At 26.4% G+C, this 23,090-nt stretch overlaps 3 protein-coding genes across 3 annotated transcripts; 1 reads left to right on the top strand and 2 right to left on the bottom strand.

The window, feature by feature from the left end:
• Positions 1–3,605: 3,605 nt before the first annotated feature.
• LOC113553076 (proteasome subunit alpha type-2) lies at positions 3,606–7,277 on the bottom strand. Its single transcript, XM_026956215.1, has 6 exons — positions 7,064–7,277; positions 6,841–6,917; positions 6,234–6,344; positions 5,980–6,121; positions 4,934–5,089; positions 3,606–3,966 (listed from the first exon to the last, which is right to left on the bottom strand). The coding sequence occupies exons 1-6, from the start codon at positions 7,102–7,104 to the stop codon at positions 3,774–3,776; spliced, it is 720 nt and encodes a 239-aa protein (XP_026812016.1). The 5' UTR covers positions 7,105–7,277; the 3' UTR covers positions 3,606–3,773.
• Positions 7,278–7,473: 196 nt separating this feature from the next.
• Positions 7,474–10,973, top strand: LOC113551532 (beta-sarcoglycan). The gene is made up of 4 exons (XM_026953819.1): positions 7,474–7,702; positions 8,489–8,781; positions 8,857–9,375; positions 10,884–10,973. The coding sequence occupies exons 1-3, from the start codon at positions 7,602–7,604 to the stop codon at positions 9,369–9,371; spliced, it is 909 nt and encodes a 302-aa protein (XP_026809620.1). The 5' UTR covers positions 7,474–7,601; the 3' UTR covers positions 9,372–9,375; positions 10,884–10,973.
• Positions 10,974–11,401: 428 nt separating this feature from the next.
• LOC113551531 (interleukin enhancer-binding factor 2 homolog) lies at positions 11,402–13,702 on the bottom strand. Its single transcript, XM_026953817.1, has 7 exons — positions 13,520–13,702; positions 13,295–13,423; positions 13,038–13,218; positions 12,798–12,960; positions 12,138–12,258; positions 11,780–12,032; positions 11,402–11,708 (listed from the first exon to the last, which is right to left on the bottom strand). The coding sequence occupies exons 1-7, from the start codon at positions 13,700–13,702 to the stop codon at positions 11,572–11,574; spliced, it is 1,167 nt and encodes a 388-aa protein (XP_026809618.1). The 3' UTR covers positions 11,402–11,571.
• Between the last annotated feature and the right edge of the window lie 9,388 nt (positions 13,703–23,090).

Genomic DNA, 23,090 nt, shown 5'->3' with positions numbered 1-23,090 from the left:
TAGCTCATTAAAAAGGGATTATTAAGTAAATAAAAAATGTTATTTTTTGCTAGATTTTCAGTTAGCGACGTTAGCGAGGTAGATTATCGAAACTGAATAACGGATTTTGTTATTTGGGGTTTTGTTAGATTCACATTGGCTAGGAGAAGTACTGTGAAGATTTTCAGAACTTTATCTTCAATCATTAACTCACTACAAAGCTGAAAAACATAAAAAACGCTTAAACGCCTAATAAAATGTGTTTTAATTTTTCTTGAAGCTCTGTAGTGAATTGACTATAAAAGACAAAGTTCTGAAAATCTTCACTGCACTTCTCCTAACAATTGTGAATTAAGTACTATAGAATTTCTTCGTAATTTAGAAATAAATAGTACAAACATTTTTATCATAATATTATGCTGTTTTATTTGTTTAGTCTTTATCAAATATTTGTAAATATAAAATATAATAATAATAAAAATATAGAAAATCATAGCATAAATTGATAAATTATAATATTAATCAGGTACATTAGGGTTTAGGTACTTAGGTCAATATCCATAAAATCAATATCTTTCCGTTTTTCTAATAATGTGATTATGACCAAAATCTCGATCGAGAACATTGAACATATTATATAAGTAATAATTATATACTGATATCGATATATCTAAGTGATTATTTAATAAATTCACATTTCATGAAAAACCCTGACATTTTCTATTATTGAAACCCCCCAGGACGTTTTTATTTAAGCTTAAAAAGAGGACATGCCCGGAGAAAAGAGCCAAGAGGACGTCTGGTAACCCCAGTCAAAATATTATTGTAAACGAATACAGAATAAAGTAATGACGCTAAATATAGCCATATAGGTATATAATGACTGTCGTGTACGTAATCTTAGTTAATATATTTTCGATAACGAACAATAAGCAACGTATAATTTTATCATAATCAGATATATGCGCCGCTGCTCCACTGGTAATCGACGATTTACTCTCAGACGCTCAGTGCCTCATTGCCTTAGTGCCGATCGTCGATCGCAGTTTTGTAGGTACATGGTTTACTGTCGCCTCGAGAATCTCAGTTTAATAAAATTATAAAGTATAAATATGTACCTTTATAGTTTATAATCGGTGTACCTATGACCTATGTAGTATAATGTTAATTATTTCATTTTTAATATACACAAAACTGACAATATCGGGAAAATGTTTGGAGAAAAAACAATCGTGTGTGCGTTGCCACTGTACCTACTTATAGTTTATTGTTTAACCAGCAACACACTTGCAAAGTTGCAAAAGAAAAAAAATAGTATTAAAAAATAACATACTCACAACCTATATACCGATTGTGATGAAATGACAGAAATTATTTTTAAAGAGTCAATACATTACGTACAAAATCATATAATATTCAAATCTTTTAAAGCTAGCTCAATATGTTTTCGCTATACAAACGCACATTGCCAATGTAAAAGTAAAACGTTAATTTTCTTTAATGCAAATACAATGGATCATAGACGAACAAAATCGTCTTTAACTTGATACTGTAGAAAGGAAGAATGTATTTTAATGTGAAAGTACAACTACAAAAAGATTTGATCCGAATTTTACGAGTATGTTCAAATTCAATAACCAATAACCATCATTACTTTAATTGGTTAAATCGACTATTAAATATGAATAGTAATGGTATAATAAAAAAAGAGAGAAAAGAACCTAGACCAAGTACAAGTAAATAAATATTTACTACTTTAATATTTTTAGTAAAATTGTTGCTGTCTTTTCCGGATTTGCTTGATGCAATTATGCAAAACCTTAATCTTAATATAAATAAAAAATATCATTGCCCATAGTAAAAATTCTATGATCCACAAATAATTTTTTCGATTTATAACAAAATAATTAACATTGTTATAAACACTTAATATTGTTCAAATATTAACATCTTTTAATGATTTAATGTCTATAAAATTAATTGGGCTAGTATATTTTAAAGACCTTTTAATTCTGGTATGAAACTTATGAGAAATATTATATTACATCTTTAAACCTTAGTTATTAAAATTAAAAATTTTATAAATATTTTATTTACTACAAAATACTTATAATTTGTAATTTTGTAAAAATTTAAAATTTAAATACAATGTATGTCATATAAAAAAAAATTGCCCATGTATTCTTAATAACTTTATAGTTTGTACAGATATAGAAACAGCTTATGAGGGTTTATGTATTAATTTTTAAAAATGTTTTATTAACATTTATAGAAAAAAAAACTTAAAAAATCGATAATGTCTTGTTCTTAAATTTTACCACATATAGAAAATATTATGAGTGAAAATTTCAAGTATTAATGGATTTTTATACTTAAATTTCTTACTACAAAAGACAAAAATTGTTGAAGGAAAACTAGTTATTATATGGAAGAATAAATCCATGTCATTAAAATTTGAACTTCAACAATCATAATTTTACTTCCCAGTAAAACTTTGTTTAAGTTGAAAAACATATAAAGAACTTTGTATTAAATATTCAAATATTTGCTCAAAAAGAGATATAATTGTACCCTCTGGTCTTAAAAAAAAGATTGAAGGACAATTAAAAATTATTTTGTTTTACATTATTATCAAATTACTACTTTTTGAATGATAATTGTAAACTCCTAGGTTTTTTCCAAATTCCTCAATTGTGTTATTTAGAAATCCACACATACTATGTGCCTCACCTGATAAATATTATAGTAGCACTTATGCAACAGTTATTTTTTTTTTTTTTTTTATTAATAACGGATATAGTTCTAGTTACAGAATAAAACGCAGTATTTGTTTAACAACTTATAACTAAGTGAAAAGTTGAAAAATTTTTACATAGGATAACTTAATAATGTACTAAAAAGAACGCAATAGAGCTAATATTAATTTAAATATATATATATATAAGAAGAAATTAATTATAATATAACTTGTATAACTTGCTCTATAAATTTATGTTTGATACTTTAGTTTTTTTTTTTAGAAAAAGATAATATTAGGGATGCATTAACTTATTATTATTATTATAGTACCTAATTTTAAGCTAATAATTCTTTTTTTTTTTGTATTTATTATCAAGTTATATGACATAGAACATCTAACCTAAGTATATAAATGTACAGTTTTTAATATTGTCTATATCAATTAGTGTACAATGGTTGAGCATTTAAATTATTGGACTAATAAGTTTTTCCAGAAGCTAATTTTTACTTATACTCTTGATCTTTTATTATTAATAAAAAAAAATCAATTTTGTTATGTTGATAAATTTTTGTAATTATGACTTATGACACTGAAGGCTCATTCTTTATTTTTATCTTGGAATAAAGAAAACAAAAAAAATTACATTAATACGTTTGTTAATATTGATGTTTTAATGAATATTTTTAATCGATTGAATCAACCAATTACCAATTTATCATTTTATAACTTAAAAAATTAAATTTTATATTTAATATATTTTAAATCATCAATTTCCAAAAATTAATTTTTATTATTTTTTAGTATAATATTATTTGAATAAAAAAATGTAAAACTAATGTTGAAAAAACCAATACATGAGAGGAAATAAATATAAAACAGTAGTACATTACTTACAAAATACCGTATGCCTTTACTTTGAAAAATGAGTAATGTTTCATTAATAAACATATTTAAAAATTTTATAAGATGACAATACTCTCTCACATAATTTAAGAGCTGTTAACTCCAAACACATTAAATATTTAGTAGGTATTCATTTACAAATATCATTAACTTAGTTCGGTATATTAGCTAAATAATCAGCCACTTGTTGTTGGTCAAGCTTTTCAAAAATGATTTCATCATGTCTATTCTTACGACAAACGCCAACCTCAATATTGTCTGCAGTCATTTGTCCTTCAAATCCTTCTTTTAATGCTAAAATTGCTGTATGAATAGCATCTTCCAACTCTAAGTCTTCTTTATACCTAAGACACAGTTTAAAAATAAAGGTAAATGATAACTAATAAATATCTATTTAATAATATTATGATTTAATTAATTATATTTAATGAAAAATATACTACAAATCAACAGTTCTTAATTTTTTGATTTTTTAAATTAAAAATTAAGAAATTAATACAAATTATAAACAAAGACCATGGAATGAATTTCATACCCAAAAGCACAGCGCCACAATGCATAGTTAGAGGACTGTTGCTATAAATTTACTATGTTCAGTTGTCCATTAAGACTTAAGAGGACACCATACCCACATGTGTTGGTTTCTTCTTACAAGTAACATAGCAAATTTACACTCAGCAGATCACGTTTAACTCCATTAGTATAAAAATTAAAGTGAATTGACTTTTAATGAAATTTGATCTTAAAAGTATTATCTGTGTTCATATGTTAGTTTTTTAGAATTGTTCATATTTTTAGCTAGTTATATATATATATATATATATAACATAAATTAAAAATGCTCATAACGTCATAACTCATTTAAAAAGTGAATAATCATAAAAAACCAACAGTCCAACACAGATAAAGTTCTTGCCATCAAGTTTCATAATAGGTTGATGAGAAAACACATATAGGTATGGCGTCCTCATAATACTATTTTAATAATATTTACTTATAATATTTCATTTACTATTTTTCAAATAAGAACGCACAGGAAAGCAGACAAAAATTGGTAGAAACACAAGAAACTTGCACATGTCCTATTTACAACAATTTCAGTTGTTGCTAGTCGTGATAGTTTTATTGTTAATAAAGATGTGCGACGCGGTATATTCTAATTCAAAAAATAGTATAATCTGATAGGCATATAGTTACTATTAAATCCAATGAATATAAAAATACTAATTATTTATAGTACTATTAACAATTAACATGATTATAATAATTAACAATAAATACATAATATTAAGGAGTTTGTTTAAAATTTACCTTTTTTCTAAAAACTGTTTGCTATTAACGTAATTTTTTCCCAATGCTGTGGCCTTCCATGCAAAAAAGGCGCCAGATGGATCACATTGATAAAGTTTAGGACCGGTTTTATCCCAACCACACACCAACAATGATATACCAAAAGGTCTTACACCACTGAAAATTAATTAATCAAATTTTAAGTCGTTAATAATATCTTGCTCTTGTAATCCTTAATTTTCAATTTTAAATAGAGTTTTCTTTTCATCTTTTCATAATCCAATGTGTTCCTTACATGTTATTTTTACGATGGATTAATGGTAATCCAAATAATGTATTTGAAATACAACATAGTCTTACACCAAGGGTAATATATTGCTTCCTATTAGTGATAAAAGAGATTAGAGATTAGGATTTCAAAAACCAAGACATTGTAATTTGGCAGCTAGTATATTATGATAGATTGTGTCAAATGATTTTGACATATCGGTGAACCATCAACATCAACTTGGTGACCTGATTTAAATGCATACAGGATATTTTGTTGGAATATTAAAAAAATTGTGGTTGTAGATTTCCCTGATATGAAACCATGTTGTACATCAATAATAATATTTTTAAATATTGGATTAATAATTTTAGATACAAATACTTTCAAATATTTTCCGGATTATTCAAATTAATGAAATTGGATGATAGTTTGTTACTTAACTATTATTTTTGCCCTTAAAAATGAGTTATACATAGATAATTTAACTAAGTACTTATATAACTTTAAGACAGAATAAAAATAAACATATTTAATACATGTAATACATTATATTTTAATATAATTTATCATGATGGATTTGATAAAATTTGAAGTTAAACAAAACTTTTTATGCCTGAGAATGAATTTATTTATGTTAATATCTAAAAATATATTTTTTTTGAAACAAAGGAAACAACTATAAGCAACAAGTTTTTAAAATTATGATTACTAAGACTAGACAACTATTTAATGGGATGTTTGCTTAGCTTCTTCTTCTAATAGTATAAATTACATAAAATATACTTAAAATAATTACCCAGATTGTGTATATTCTTGCATAACACTAGCGACTTCTTGTACCAATAAAGCTGTAGGTATTTCTTCTTCAAATTTCAATTGGTATTGTGCTGCTTCTTTTCTTGCTTTTCTAACAAGAAGTCTATAATCGGGTCCTATACCTTAAAATATCAAAACCAATAGATTAAAAACTTTTTGTAATACTTATATTTTATTTTATATAAAAATAAAATATTTGATATAATATTCATAGTATATAAAATTCATATTTACCACTGTAGACCATTCCAATGTTGGGTGTAATTTTTTGCACTTTTTCTACTGTTGTTTCATATAACAGAGATTTACGCTTGTTTTCTGTAGCAATTACAACACCATTAGAAGCTAAAAAAACAAATTTAGTATCAATGTAATATAAACATACAATAAAAATGGTAAAAAACAGCTGCGACAGTTTTAATTAAATGTTTCAATAACAGACCTTGTTATATATGCATATAAATGTATATAAATGTTCAAATTTGTATTATTTTAAAACATAAAAATAATCACCAAACAAACTATCAATTATTAAATAAAAGTAAAACAATACAGTTGAACAACAATAACTCAAAACATAGTTCACCAACTCTAAATTCTCTAATTCTACTCCAATACATATTCAACAAGTCTAAACTTTCATCTAATACAAATTAATAAACCTCAACTGTACCACTATTGCCTATTGGTAACAGTAAATTGATAAATATGAACTTTTTTTTAAAAGAAATAATAAATATTTTAGTATGTTTTATACATAGATCAGATACATATATCATTTTAATTAGTAATCAATTAAATAAATCATCAAAATTAAAATGATAAATATTTTTGTACAAACCTTTAATACCGACTGATGCTGCACCAGCCGATACTGCCGCCAAAGCATATTCAATCTGAACAAGTTTACCGGACGGACTGTAAAAGCAATAAAAAATATTACACTAAATCTGGAGAACATTATTTATTCACAATGATATTAAATGCACAATACAATTTATATAGTACAGAATTATTAAATAATATAATGACATTTTCGAACTATAATAGAAAAACTTATTTACCTGAATGTGGTCAATGAAAAGCTATATCTTTCAGTAGCCATATTTGACAAGAAATTGTATTATAATAATTACCGCTAAAGAATAATAATTTATTTATACAAAATTCTTTAGTGTACTTCGAACAAACAACTTAAAATTGTTCTCACGAAATAATCCTGTTGTTTGTATCTTATAGTAGTATAGAACTACAGATTACAATTACTAAGCGTAAAATTTAAAGTTTACATTATTCTACATTTGTACCATAATATTGGTTTGAGGTTAAAAAAAAATACACAGCAGTGACGTCACAACACTGTCGCAAAGTATAATCATATGTATTATCGTGATAAACCTTGTCAGTTATTATCTCATTCCGTGACAAGAACAATCAATAAAGAAGTAAGCACCATTCCAGTGATAATCTGATAGCAATTACATTAATACAATATTATTATTTATAAAAATAAATAGTAAATTACTGAAATAGATAGATACCTACGAGACAACGACTCGGCCTACCTAATACAATTTGATATTTTAGATTTTGTTTATAAAAATGATGAAAAATTTGAAAAACGTAGCGTCACAAAATTTATTGTTGCCCAACCGTCTAATAAAACCAACAAAGAAACAAAACCAAACGGAAGAAAACGACTGGTGAGTTGTAAAAATGAACATATAAACAAATTTATTCTAAAAAGTAGGCTCGTATTACAGTAGATTAATATTATTCAGAAATCCAACCAGCTTACACTATGTTTATTGTATTTGAACAAGTTTGTGAGTAGCCACTTTAAATATTAATACATTTGTGTGTTTGCCAGGAGCGCAATTTCAATGAAAAACTGGGAGTGCTAAAGCCCCTCTTTTTTTCTATCATCTTATAGTTATGACTTATGGATACTTATTACTATTAAAATCTAAATTAACATGAGACAATTTGGGAGTGCTAAGCATACCCAAACCTCCCCTAAACTGCGTCCATGATGTTTGGTGTATACTTAAAATAAAATAAAAATATAATGTTATAAAGTAAACACTGAGTATACCTATAGATATTAATTATATTGTTGTATAACATATTAAAAATAACCCTTGTAAAAAAGACTAGTATTCATTAATGTTAAAATATTTAATCAATATAAATTTCTATTATAAAGCATATTATATTATTACTGTAAAGAGACTCGTTAGATAAAAAATAAGCTCAATTTTTTAATTTAAAATCATTGTTAATTAAATTAAATTATTCATAACAACATTCAAAACTTGTTTAGTTCTATGAAAATCTAACTGACCTATTTAAGTTGAATATTTTTATTTTCTTACTTAAATAATTCATCAAAAATATATTATTGTATAAGCGTATAACCAATAACTTTTTTTTATTAAAATCTGTAAATAAATTATAATTTTGTAAAGTTTAATTCAATTTTTTTCTAGGTTATTAGTTGCTACAAATTGGTATTTTTGGATATATACATGGACATTGATGGTAGTTGCAATTATTGGTTTAGGTGCCACAATTATGCTGATGGTCGTATTACGGTTCACTACTAAAATGGAAAGTATAGAGTTTTTAACTGACAGCGAGTTGACTAAACTTATGGGCAATATAGATTTAGATGATATATATAAAGTTGATGGTATAATGGAAGGGTTTAAAGACATACCATTAGAAATAATGAGTGAAAATGATAATATTCTTTTACATGTTGTCAATCCAGAAGACAAAAGTAAGTTATTCAAATCTGTTAGAGAATATAAACTGTAGTTAAATTGTATATTGATATTTATTATTTATTTTCTAGGTTTGGAATCAGCAATTGAACTTGGATTTTCTAAAACACAAGTAAAAAACATTGACTCGTTCACAGTGGGAGATCCAGAAAACCCTATTTTTACCACATCATTTCCAAACTTTGGACTTCCAGAAGGTGTCCGTCATTTAGATGTAGCCACAGTATACACCAATCGGATAGTAAGTCCAATAAACGAGACTCTAATTTTGAAATCTTCAAATTATACTCGGCTGAAAGGTAATGAAGGAACAGTCATTGATGGCTCTAAAATAAAATGGTCAGCCGAAGGAGATATATTTCTCAGATCGGTAAATGGCACAGTTGTATTGAGTTCTGCAGGCATTTACTTAGATGTACAGAATTTACCAGTAGTACTGTCAAACAAATTTGCTGCTCATCAATATAAACTATGCATATGTATGCCGAGTGGAATGGTATTCAGAGTGCCAGTGTCAACAAGCTACAATTCTCACATGGCTTGCAGTATGATTGATCTAGGAGAAAGCAATCATCCATGCAAATAAAATGGTAAAGATTATTATTTAAAGCTTATTTATATTTGTACAAACTCAGATTAATCATTAAGTTCTATCATTGATAATAAATACTATAATCAACGGTTGTATGAACTATAAATTAGTCTTACAAAAAAAAAATACCATGATCATTATTGTATATGCTATTATTGTGGCTTAGGACTTCTTGAATTTTTTTTATTGTTGCTCAATATATTAGTTAGAATATAATATAATATATTTTGTGAAATAGTGAAATTAAATACATAAAGTTTAACTGCATATTTTATTATAACCACAAAAATGTTAGGATTTTTAACAACCATTATTATTATATTAAGGCATATTTTCATATACATACCGTAATTTACCCCCTATAAATTTAAATGTATATTTTAGTAATTTTAATTGCATACTTCAAACATTTAGTGTACAAGTCCCAAATCCTAATAATACATTTTTGTTTATAATTATTAAATAAATATAAAATATTATCTACATTAATTCGAGTAATTTTAATAAACCATTTCATAACTGTTTTGAGCCGGTTAACTTGATATTTTATACTTTTTCCAACATTTGTCTACAGTCCCATTTTTTTGAACTTCAAACTTCTTATTTTTAAATTGTTGTTGGCCCTTTATGAGATTTTTTTATACTAATATATAAAAATTTTTTCGCCCAAACTGGTGTGAAAAAATCCACACCCAGATATATTCACCATATTATTGATATGGTTCATTATTCCAATTTGGAATAATTTTATACTGGTTTGGAAACACAAATTTCTTGCATGTATCATGCAGGTGAAACAATACTTGACACTACAGTTACTTGATCCTTGGCTCTATCGCAATAATACTATTATTCATTTTCTAAGTTATTTTTATTTTTTTATATAGAGTTATTCATACTATAATATTGTCTCTAAACATTTATAATATAATATTTAAAAAGCTAAATAATAAAATCTTCACTATTAATGTTCCTAAATAATATTATTTGACTTAGTTTACCTATATATGTACGCTAATCAATAAACCATCAACATCTTAAATCTACTTTATTAGTACTAACATTTTTACTATTTTTTCTTAAATATTGAGCAATACAATTGTATCTATATTATATATTAAATAAAGTTAACATATATTTATCATTTGTAGACAAATTTGTATGTTTATTAAATACATAAGATTATTGTCCTGAATTATCTCTTAATAATATGGTTTTATTCTAAAAATTAAGTGTACTTAAAAAAAAAATGTTCTTTTGCTAAATGGTAACTTTTTACAAAAAAAAAAAAATCACAGTGACAACTCGACTTTTATCATAGTTCACCATAACTGTTCAATCTTGAAATTATTTTAAAAATAATCACCTTTACTCTCTAGAGAATATTTCTTTTATGAACCAATTTGGCCACTTTACACCAATAAAACTAAATAATCAGTGATGTTAGTGTGTTATAAACAAACGCAATAAATAAATGAAATAATTCAATATTATTGCTTGTTTCAGTTCATTTTGGTATAATATACAATATGTCAATATATACTATAGACAGAATTAATCAAGCCATCGTGTATACTCAAAGAGCATCATAAAAAAGAAAAAAAAATATTAGACAAGTTCTGAATGGATTTCAACATACCAACTACCATTTCAGGTGCATTTTATTTTAGCATAATTAAATATTTCATTTTTCACTGAATTAATGAAACTCCAATATAATTAGTTCATAAGAAGTAGTTAACAAATTAATATAATAATTATTGTTATTTTTTTTTATTATTATTATTATCATCATCATTATTATATTAATACTGAAGTAATACTACTAGCCTTAAATAATATTACCTAAAACACTAATCTAGTCATTAAATCTAGTCACATTTGTACTTAAGTTGTGAATTTAAACACATTTTAAATAATATGTTATATTACTCTTGTTTTTATAATACAATCAATAAAGAAATTGTGTTTTCAAACAGTTGTACAACAGAAGGAATTTATTTAATCAAAAAGTTATACAACAATTGAAGGTCTCGAATGTATAAATATAATATATTGTTTTGATAATTTCTTAAAGAATTGAAAAAAAGAAAATATACCAGATATTATGCACACTCAATACACACAAAAACATGAAATATATACACGAAAAATCACAAATTTTTTAAAAACTAAGTAATTTATAACTATTGACTCAAGTGCTTTCCATTGCTACTTCTTCATTTTCTGCGCCGGTAGTATCCACATCATCTACCATCTCTTCTTGTTTTTCATATGCTTTTTGCAAGTCTTCCAAAACAATAGTGTTGATGGATTTCAATTTTAGAATGTCTGAAAAATAAAAATTAAAACGTCAAACAACATCAAATGTACAGTCATAAGTCACAATAGGTTGTACATACTATCATTTCCATTTAGTACAGCAATAAAACCACCATGAGCCATCACACGAACTAAATGTTGTGCAGTCATGCACAGTAAGTCTTGTTGTTCCAATGATAGTAAGGTTTGAATTCTTATGTTACCACTTTCGCATGGATCTATTATACCAGCTGAACCAGGAAGAAATAGCCCACCAGCCAGTAGTTGTATGACTCTCCTGTATGCTATTTGAATAGGTAATGTTTGTTTGTTGTTTAACAGTGAACGATGAGCCTAAGGGGAACATATAAAAAAAAAAGTGTAAGTTTCTTAAACTTATTGTGAACAATTATCATTGTCATTTAACTGGTAGTTAATTTTTTTAAGTTTCAAACTAACCAATAAGTCTATCATCCATGGATTTAAACACTTTAGTCCGGTGAAACGGTTGCGCAAATCTTTAAGAAGCCTAACAAGCATCTTATTTGATGAGTGAGAGGCATTGTCATCAAACCACCGGCTATAAATAAACAAAACAAAGAGGTTTAGTAGATAATAACATTGTACCTAAAAAATATTAATATTTAAATAATAAAATTAAACATAGTAATAGTTGTTAACCAGCTCTCATAACTTGTAACTAAAAATATTGTTATAATCGCAATGATATGTATTTAACCATGTTAAGTATGTATATTTTTTTTCTGTTGGTTCATTAAAAAAAAAATGTACATACTTAACATGACAGTTGGAACATCCGACTGGCCAAAAATGTTTAGAATATTGTTTAGGTGTCATTAAAAAATCATGCATATGGAAAATTTAGAGTTCCAAATAAAATCATTACAAACAAATAAATGAGATTGTGAACAACTGTTAAATATGAATGAATATCATATGGTTGTTTCCAAGACAAAATAAAAATTGTATTTATACATTTTAATCATTTTATTGTCATACAAATTAATCAGTAATTCTGAGAATAATGACAAAATTGTATGACGTATGAAACTAAACAACAAACATTAAACACACTAAATATATTAAAAAAAAAATCACCTATGGCGTATGGCACCCATGTGTAGTTTCATTGCATTTGCATCCAAGTGTAGGCCAGATGTGAGCTTCTTTAAATTTGTTGATATAGTGGAAATTAGTATACGCACAGTGCCTTGTGAAGAAATAATATCAAAACCAGTGCTATCTGGAGCCAACAAAACATCTAGAAATAATATTAAATTTAGCAAACATGAATATCATAGAAAAAAAAACAATTGAATAATCAAATTCTAAGCCAACCATCAGCAATCTGCATTCCAGTCGGATAATTTTCTCTGAAGTCAGCTATAATTCGCTGTGACAAAGATATTACGCTCTCCTTAGTGGGTAAGGTTTTAAAAATAACCACTATGTCAGCCACGGTATGGCCCTTCATGATAGTTGCTTTTTTAAAAGATCCAACTACTCTAACTTCTTCTATCTGTAATATAAACATAATAATATAATATCACAAATAGAGAATAATTTAAAGTATATGCTCATAACAATAAACCTACAGATACTTCAGTTTTGCCCGGGGATATAATAATATTATCCAGTATAGACTGTATCTTGGTAACAACTCCCAAAAGAGATGAATGATCTTCTGAAGTGGGTGTTAACACTTGGGCCCTTTTGAGTAAAGCCTGGGGAGTAAAAACATAATATAATAATAGGTAGGTATTCAATGTTTTTATACTGAAAACAATTGGTAAGACTAGTCAATATGAATTTTCACTTACAGCGTTGAAAGCTGATTCTTCTGTAGTATGTGCGCCAGGCTTCACACGAGGGAACGCGCCTTCGCAAAGAACTATATCGAAAGGATGTCTTGGAACTCTACGCGACATGAACGGAGGAACCATTGGTCCGGCTAACGATGGTGGAAATCTATTCATATTGATACGTCCACTACTACGAACCATTGGTTTTAAAAGACAAATGGCCGAATACTGACAAATTTAGACGGCGAATGAGTGGTTTCTACCAATTAATCAACAAATATTTTGTAAACATAAATATGATATTCGAAAATAATTTATGGATACATAAACAAAACAGACGACTAAAAAGTCAAGACAGCAGAGTCGGCGTTCGGCAGACGCTACTGCGCTGGTGAGCAGCGAATAAAATACAATAATTTAACGATAACAACAAGTTTAACAACATAACCTCTGAAAGTCTGTGTCACTGACATAGATAATATTGTATCGTGGAGTAAAAAATATATATTATAATTTATTCATTAAATGATAACAATATCATTATGTATAGTTTTTTAGCGCCAACAATTTTTATTTTTATATATTGAAGTATTTTATTTAAAATTGTATTATTAATTATTCTTTCCTAAAAAAGTATGTACCAGGGCCTAAAATTGTGTGCAGTAGCACACACTAATGTGTAGTAGCTAATATTATATGTGGCATAGCAAATTTAAGTGTGCAGTATTTTTTTGGATTTAATAAATTTTTATTTAATCAATATTCAATACTGATTATTGAAAATTATTAATTAGTAGAGCGCGGATATTGTAGTACTAAAAAATTAGTAAAATTGATTGCAGTATTACACTAAAAAATACCAAAAATTACACTAAAAAATAATAGCGTTTTGTTATAAATGTTTTAAATTTTCTGTTATAATCTAAAATTTTACCAAAAATATAAATATAAACAATTTGGTATTCTACTCGAAGTAGCTGAAGAACAAATTATAACAATATAATGCATAATTGTTAAATAGTCATATTTCACAAATTATTTTTTTGCTGTATTGAATACCTACCAACTTGAAATTATGTTTATTTTATAAGATAACATAGATGTGTCGATTATATAACTAAAATAGTTGTATATAAATGAGTAAATTCAGTAAAATTGCAATAAAAATCAAAAAATTGCAAAACATTGCATTTAAAACTTTTAGATTTTAGTTCGTACTTATATGACACGCATTTAAAACGTACTTGACGATATATTGAAAAAGTAGAAAAAAAGTTGCAAATACAACAACATCCGTGCTCTAGTTTATAACTAATTATTAATAAGTATACCAACAATAATTACGCAACGAAGTTATATATGTAGCATGATGTATTAATGTGCATTGTGCACTACTAGGTCTATGTTTATTATTTTAAAATATTTTGGTGTGTGTTGAAATTAAGTGTAAAGTAGCAAAGTACCCTAATTTTAGACCTTGGTATGTACTCTTCAATAAGAATCGCATCAGGCTCAAAAAATAATGTTTTTAAAAGATAGGTACCTATAATTTCTATATAGTTCCGTTGTTCAATAAGTAATAATGTATACCTATAATTATAATAAATAATTAATAAATACGCGAATATGCGATTGCAGAACGCCGTCGCATATTCGATAAGCTATAACTATTTACCTATACTATTTTAAATTGTTTAACATAAGTAGGTACCTATTTCACTTTCAGTGCACTGTTTGTTTTCTTTCTCTGACACATCTATTACGTATAGACAAAACTTATTAATATAGATTAAGTACTTAGAGTAGGTAATCTTTGAATAAAAACATTTTATAAAAATAATAAAGAATAATAATATTGGTATGACGTAAATTTTTTTTAAAATGATATCTCAAAAAAATGTAATAGGTACTTATATTTAGGCATCCATATTAACCATTTAAATTTATAATAAAAAATTTTATTTTTATACTCAAATATAAAATAAAATACAAAGCTAATATGTCGAGAGAGAAAATAAATACCTAGTTTTTAATAACATCATTAAAATTCTCCCAGTAGGAACCTACAAATGTCATAATGCCCTCAAAAATACACTTAAGATACGAAAATAATGACCATGTCCAGTTAAATCAACTAAATTTGATTATTTTATTTTAAAATTAATATAAAGAAAAATATTCTATAGCTCTCCCCCCCCCCATTGAACTCCATTTATTAATATTGAATATTTTAATCTCAAACGTTACATGTAGGTATGCCTTTAAATAAAATATAAATGAATTTATCTATATAATTTATCTTATAGTTTTATGAATTAAGTATTGAAGTTCATAGTAACATTTATTAATTAATGTACCCGTAATATAAATTATAAATTTAAAATCACTAAATAATTAAAAATAAAATCATAATATAATGACTTATGAGCATACGAGTGTTGGAAATCATTTAACAATAATCGATCACTTATGATAGCACATGCGACCTATAGAGAAGTATAGAAACGATTTCAGCGTATTGACTTATTGTAGTCTTTCTCAGGTCTGGATAAATTACAAGTATGTTTTATGTTTGAACATTTTTGAATCGTTTAGCAACAAGTAACCTATAATATTTTTAATTGCCCGTTGAAAGGCAACTAATTTTAGAACTCTTCATTTACGGTAAAATTTAGGGTAAATCGGGAGGCAACTCATATGTGCCAGTCTTAATAACTGCAATAATAAAGGAATAATAGATATATTTAGATAATTAGATATATATGTTAGGTACATACAATTATACAACATGCCTTATTACTCATAGAATATAGATATTATTATATTTTAATATTTTATAGTTGTCTTTATATTAAACTCATTTTATACTTTATTATAATCAGTGTTCGATTTGGGGGGACGCAGGGGGACGGAGTACCCCAACTAATTTTTCAGAAATTTTAGCGTACCCCTACTTTTTTTTTAAGGGGAACGCAGGGGACACTGCATCGTCTGCATCATTCTTAATTTTTATCAAAATGCACGTGATAACATCATAATAATTTTTCTTACCATAGATTCAATAATTATTAAGATATTTATTATTATTATTTAACTAATTATCTTAAATCATCATTACAAATTGTGCCATAAAATATTTGTTCCACATTATATTTGTTCTAACTACTATTGCATCCTAGGATATACCTACGTCTTATAATAAATTATGGAACTATTTAAATAAATAGTTAAAATGAATTGTTTTTTATTTAGTTAGTTTTGAGTTTGTTATAATATTAGTTATAACTAAAATATACAATATAATATTTACAGTAATTTTTTTTTAGTTTTAATTATTTATAAATATTTTTCATATGATTTAAAGAGGGGTATAGGGCTACTGGCGTAGCCCCCACGGCTTAATAAAGTTTAACAAGTGATGGAGACGCTCTTTTTTTAAAGTTAACAGAATCCCCCTACTTTAATTTTGCCAAGTCGAGCACTGATTATAATACATTTCTGTAGCTCCACTACAAAGGCCAACACCACCTAATGTTGCCTAGTGCAGCTACTGCCAGCACTACTAATTCAGTATAACACACTAAATTTGGGGTAACTGAGCATAGCATAGTACCCACGTGGAACTATGGAAATTGAAAAAATCTTCACTTTTGCACGGCAGTACGACACTATATGCAAATTACTCCTTTCTACTGTAAATACATTCCCTCTAAATGATGACATGTAGCTTGTACATATTTTGTAGTAGATCTTATGCAGATTTCAGACGGACTTATAAATATAACACTGCGTCACTATACGTGGACCAATCAGGTCATTTCAGTCAGTCAAATTATTTTTAAAATTTCGAATACATCATCAGATTCGGGCAGATTAATTTAATAGGTATACTTACATTGCAGTGTTGTGTTGTTGTGTAGTCTATAGGTATTCAAACTATTTTGTCTTTAAAACAATTATTAAATATTATATAGAATATGGTATTGGATTTCACAAACAATATACATAATTTAAACTTTATACGCACATACAACTTATTATTATGATAAATGTTGCAATGTTTTTAAATTGTAAGTACAATATATTGTATAGCTATTTAGTATATAGTTGAAATCATAACAATAATATATATTTTTTCGTTAAAAATAGACAATTATTACGTTCTAAAAAATCATTAGAGTGTATAGCTGAGCAATGAGCATAGAAGTCACATAGTATATCAGTTATATATTATGAAATATTGCGTACACTACAGTTATACCTAACTATAATTATTATAATACCTAATGGCTATATATGTATATTGTATAGCATTCACGGTTTGTTAATTGTAATGTTCGTTCTATTTCAATGTCACTTACAGAAATCGTATTTTACGGATTTAATCATATGTTATTAAAAAAAAAATTGTGTGGTACTAGTCACTCTACTCATCTGTATTTAATTTGAGATTGTCTGCAACTGCAATTGAAGGTCTGCAATTATTTAAGCGTTGTATAAAACCATTTACACATAATCTACCGATAAACGGAAAACGTTTTTTAAATGTGGGTTAAAAGTGAACGTTATAGTGTTATACTAAAAAATTAAAATCAATTTTATAATATAATATTATGACTTGATCGATTTATGTTTTGATCTTGTAGTATATAAATTGTGCATTATTTAAAATTATTTATAAAAACACATTATTATATTTTATTGTTCAATTATAGACGTTGTACATCATATAAGTAAAAGTACTTAAATAGAACATCGATTGAAAAAAAATAACAATTATTAACTGTTTATGCTATTGCTTTAATATAGGTGGGTACTAATAAAATAATTGTACTGACAACTAATACTTGCTATATTAATTTAAAATTATGAATGAAGTAATGAATGTATAGTGATTATACAAATTTATGTTTATTTGTGTCTTGTGTGTAAAACATTTGATAAATAATTAATAATTATAATATATTTACAATACAGTGGCTGCAATGACGTGCCTACATACAAGTAGTGTAGGCGTTGCTTACAATTTCAGTTGTAAAACGTTATGGGTATATTTTTAAATTACCAAATTATACATTATTATTATTTATTGGTAATCTAAAAACAACGCCGTTGGTTTCAGGAGTTACGGCTATCAGAAGTTAACAAACCGAGAATACTCGATAAAATGTCCCTCGAACCTCCGGCACGACCAGCACATACACGTTAAGGCCAACAATGTATTTTCTATAAATATAAGACGTGTGTGTGTAAACGACCCCAATTCATTTTTTTTCTATTTTGTATACATAATACCAATTATTTATATATATATATGAGATTATATGATGATTATGATGTAAGTGATTTTCAAATATGCTACACGACCGCAATCATCGTGGTTTTAATCTACATAATCATTACCTAAACATATTATATTTATTTCATTGCATTGATATGACACTCCAGGGGCTGTCATCAGCCACCACCGCAAAACTAAAACATCCTAAAAAAATCTATTTTAAACAAAAGGAAAATTGAATTTAACTATTATGAATAATAATTCTAAAATAATGAAGAGACGCATATAAGTATATACAAAACTTTTTAATTATAAAAACAGTTAAAGACATCTCTTGGTATCCGTGATGAAACTATTTCATTAAAGAAATAACAATTTAAAATAAATAAAATTAACATAGGTCTCCCCGAAGCGAGTAAAATGATTTCTTTAAACACATTTTTTATTTTAATGATACTAAGAATAATTATAAATAAAAATGAAAAATGAAGATAGTCCTGTAAAAAAATGCTAAAAAAAATATGTGAACTTCAAAATAATTATAAAAAAAATCAGTTGCAGATGTCAATGGTTATACGACACATTTAGAGAGGTTTAATGGCACTCAAGGTTACACTAAATTAAACAATTATATCATAACTAAATAATGGTAATATTTGGTAGAAATTTCAAGGTTATAGGGTTTTTTCTTTCTGAATTATAAAAAACAAATACAAATAGCGTGTATTTTCTCGTTTCCCATATTCTCTTCTTTTTTTTTTTTTGTTAGTTTTTCTTATTTATTACTATTTTTTTAATTTTAACCTTCAAAAGTGTTCAGTAGATCGAATTTGCTACCATCGCAACTAATCTTAATGTTGAAGACTGTATTTTTTTTTGTAGAAGATTTCCTCAGAATCTAATAAGTACTGATCAGATAAAACCTTTTAAAATAATTCAATTTTAATTTTAAATCATTCAAATTGACCGTAAAACAGAAAAAAAAAATTATTTCGTGTATTCATAAGATAAAAATTAATCTCTGAGATGCTATCAGCTCGTTTCGCTCCAATTACGATCCTATAAAAAAGGAAATATAATTTCCCATCTCCATTAAACGTCTGCAACTACCTTGACGGGTTGACATGTAACTTATGTAAACAATAAGTTATTAATTAAAGTTTATTAACACCTATCTGTCAGAATATACTGATACTAATTACTAGGCCAGCTACTGACATAAATAGAACTATGAGTGAGATTAAATGTCATTAATGTAAATAAGTAAGTATATGCGTATGATAAGATAAGTGAAAAAAAGTAAACTAGTATAATACTATTATTATTAGGTTATTTATAAAGGATTACATTTTTTATTAGATGTATTATACTTCGCGGCAAGTGGGTCATTTAATTGGAAATCTTTGAATGATATGTTATTATAATCGACGAACAAAGGTTTTTGGTGGGGATTCTGTGTTAAATGACCGAAGTTTTTAAATAACAATATTACTCACATCAAATTCATTTACGGTTGATATATTATAACATGATTGTTATGTTTTATGTAATAAATTTTGGAAAGATACATAATCATTTTTGTATAGGTAATATGTTTTAATCAGATCAAAAAAAAAAAAAAATTTTAAATTAAAATATTATGAAAACCAATGAGAGAACACAGATAATGTTTTCACACATTATTCATTCAGATAGTGTTTTCTTTAAATGATGCCACATTGCCACTACTCCAATACATTTTATTCTTTTTAATGTCTGTTATCTAAATATCATTGCTACACGTGTAAGCGTAATATAGTGAAATCGTGTTTTGTAAAATCAAATTATTAATTTATGTTTTAGTTTAAGGTTGTATGATTTATAGATCAACCTAAAACTAATATTAACCTAATAAAAATAATTAAATAATCATAACTTGAACCTTCAAATCCTTGAAATTTATTATGAAAATAACATCTGAAAACTACTGATTACGTGCTTTTACTTTTAAAGTTATAAAATAAAGGTATCCAAAAATAAAAACTATAACCGAACTCAAATTGAATACCTGCTATACCCACTATTTTGATTACACTTTATGTTATAATGAAATAGTTTATATGCGTGTGACGAACGAACTACAATGACAATTTTAATTATTTTTTAATTTTGATAAATAGTGGGTAGTGTTTTTTAGTTTGTTTCTTTTATAACTGGGTACAGTTTTTAGATTTTCGTGTTCCCATGACGCAAGGTTAGGTTAACGCGTCGATGCCAACAATAATATTATATGATATTATTATAACGTACCTATAAGTCTGAGCGTGTAACAAAAACACATTCAAACGTTTGACGTTAATATAGTGTATACAGTATAACTATATAAAAAAAGTCTTACCTATGCATAGGTTCTGTCTACACATATGATTAGAATGTCGTAAGAATTGATTTTTATGTTCTTTGTTATTCGCGATGTTGTGCCACCGTTTAACGAGTTATACGCCAATACACGTTAGGTACCTACACACGAAACACTTGATTTCGTTTAAATCTTTTGACTAACACAATATTATTATTGTAAAATTTACAGTCGATGACCGTCACCTATAATACGCTTATACACCTACACAGTGGATAATTTTAGCTAACTTACCGAAAACTAAGACAAAAATGTTGTCGTTAAGTAGATGTTATTTAATTATTGCAGGGTGACAAGCTCACAAATGTGTTTAGTAAAAATGACGCTATTTAAAATTATCATATAATTTTATTTAATACCAAGTAAATAGTAATTTCTTATTTTATTAATTTTATTATTTATCTGTTTATAAATTTTGTATTTTCGTTTGATAATTTGAACTTGGCAGTAAAAACAATTATTGAGAATTTCTACGATAGAAAATCTGTGTGTAACCTGTTCACTATAGGTTTTTATAAAATAATAAAATACAATGCAAAAATTTGTTACTGAAAACACTCTTCCGCCCCCCGTTAGCGCGCCACTGGCATAGCTATTATAGATGAATATTTTTTTACTTTGAACCTTCAAGCTAATAAGAAGTTTGAAAAAAAATATAATTTTAAGTTTTACTTCAATTTCTCAATGTTGTTTTTTATACTTATATATAATGTGTAATGTGTATATTGAATGTCATTAACAATTTATTTTGTTATTTTAATTAAATTTAAACGTTTAAATTTAGTAGTGTGGAAAAATACGTGTTTATATATATATTTTTTTAATGTCACTCAGTGATAAATCTAGTGATAATATCTACTATGCCCACACCAACATATATCATAATACATTTTGTAAAATAAATATATAAGACAAAAATCATACTGTTTTTGGAAGAGAATGAAGTGAAAAATAGCATACCTATACATTCGGTTATAATTAAAACGAGTGGTACCTAATTAAATAATATTACAAATTATAGGTATACGTCATATTATATCCACAACCATACAGTCTTACCTTCACACTATCGGCCGTAACACTCGGTGGTCACTGGTCAACACTCAGCGTAATATTATAATATTGCAACTGTAAATAGGTATGTAAAAATAGATTTCGCAATCACAATAAAGCTTCTAAAAACTGAATGCAGATTTATGTAGCCACTTCTCTATAGATAGTCCGGATATTAACTTTCATTTTACACCAAACAAATTTCTTTTCGAAGCAAAAAAGTATCTCATATTATGTAACACTTTGTAATAACCATGGTCACTTATTATATCGGTACATTATTATACATTGTATATTAAAACATATTTCTATGTAACTATATCATTCTGCCTTATATTATTAAGTACAAATTAAATGAATATATGTTAATTTTTCGAAGTCCATAAATTTTAATTATTACTTTTATTTTACGATCGTTATTTTCTTATAATTACAATTTTCAATAATTGATGAATTGAATCGGTCTCTTTAGTATTTTTTAAACGTCCATACTAGAGTGAAAATCGACTAATAACCATCACGGTCTGCATTTGAAAAACAAGTTCGTACAACCGTCTGTTTATTATTTAGTGTTCTCGGAAATCATAATAAACCATAAAATATAATTTACTGGAATAGTCGAATCTATTTGATATTAATACTAACTAAACGACCATACTACGACGGAGACCGGAACGAAAAAACTCGATATAGGCCCAGCGTGTATTTTAAAATATAACATTCAGCCTCAGTGCTCCGGGCGACTCAGCTGCACGCTCATTCGAAATAGATAAATAATTATCATAGCGACCACATAACATTATAACTACCTGCCTACCAGCTAATAGCTATAACCGTGCGCATATTATATTCGATTT

The sequence above is a fragment of the Rhopalosiphum maidis genome, chromosome 2 (assembly GCF_003676215.2).
Source record: "Rhopalosiphum maidis isolate BTI-1 chromosome 2, ASM367621v3, whole genome shotgun sequence".
NCBI lineage: Eukaryota > Metazoa > Arthropoda > Insecta > Hemiptera > Aphididae > Rhopalosiphum > Rhopalosiphum maidis.
Note: the sequence above shows the minus strand (reverse complement) of the source record. Positions and strands in the feature narration are given on the sequence as shown.

Bases quoted from the DNA above. Each gene is read 5' to 3' on its own strand.
- LOC113551532 (XM_026953819.1), top strand. From the start codon at position 7,602: ATGATGAAAAATTTGAAAAACGTAGCGTCACAAAATTTATTGTTGCCC. The intron at 7,703-8,488 runs GTGAGTTGTAAA...ATTTTTTTCTAG, and splicing joins CAAACGGAAGAAAACGACTG to GTTATTAGTTGCTACAAATT. The intron at 8,782-8,856 runs GTAAGTTATTCA...TTTATTTTCTAG, and splicing joins TGTCAATCCAGAAGACAAAA to GTTTGGAATCAGCAATTGAA.
- LOC113551531 (XM_026953817.1), bottom strand. From the start codon at position 13,702: ATGGTTCGTAGTAGTGGACGTATCAATATGAATAGATTTCCACCATCG. The intron at 12,259-12,797 runs GTGATTTTTTTT...GTTTATTTATAG, and splicing joins ATGGGTGCCATACGCCATAG to CCGGTGGTTTGATGACAATG. The intron at 11,709-11,779 runs GTATGTACAACC...TTTATTTTTCAG, and splicing joins TGTACTAAATGGAAATGATA to ACATTCTAAAATTGAAATCC.
- LOC113553076 (XM_026956215.1), bottom strand. From the start codon at position 7,104: ATGGCTACTGAAAGATATAGCTTTTCATTGACCACATTCAG. The intron at 6,918-7,063 runs GTAAATAAGTTT...TTGCTTTTACAG, and splicing joins TTTTCATTGACCACATTCAG to TCCGTCCGGTAAACTTGTTC. The intron at 6,122-6,233 runs GTAAATATGAAT...TGATATTTTAAG, and splicing joins CATTGGAATGGTCTACAGTG to GTATAGGACCCGATTATAGA.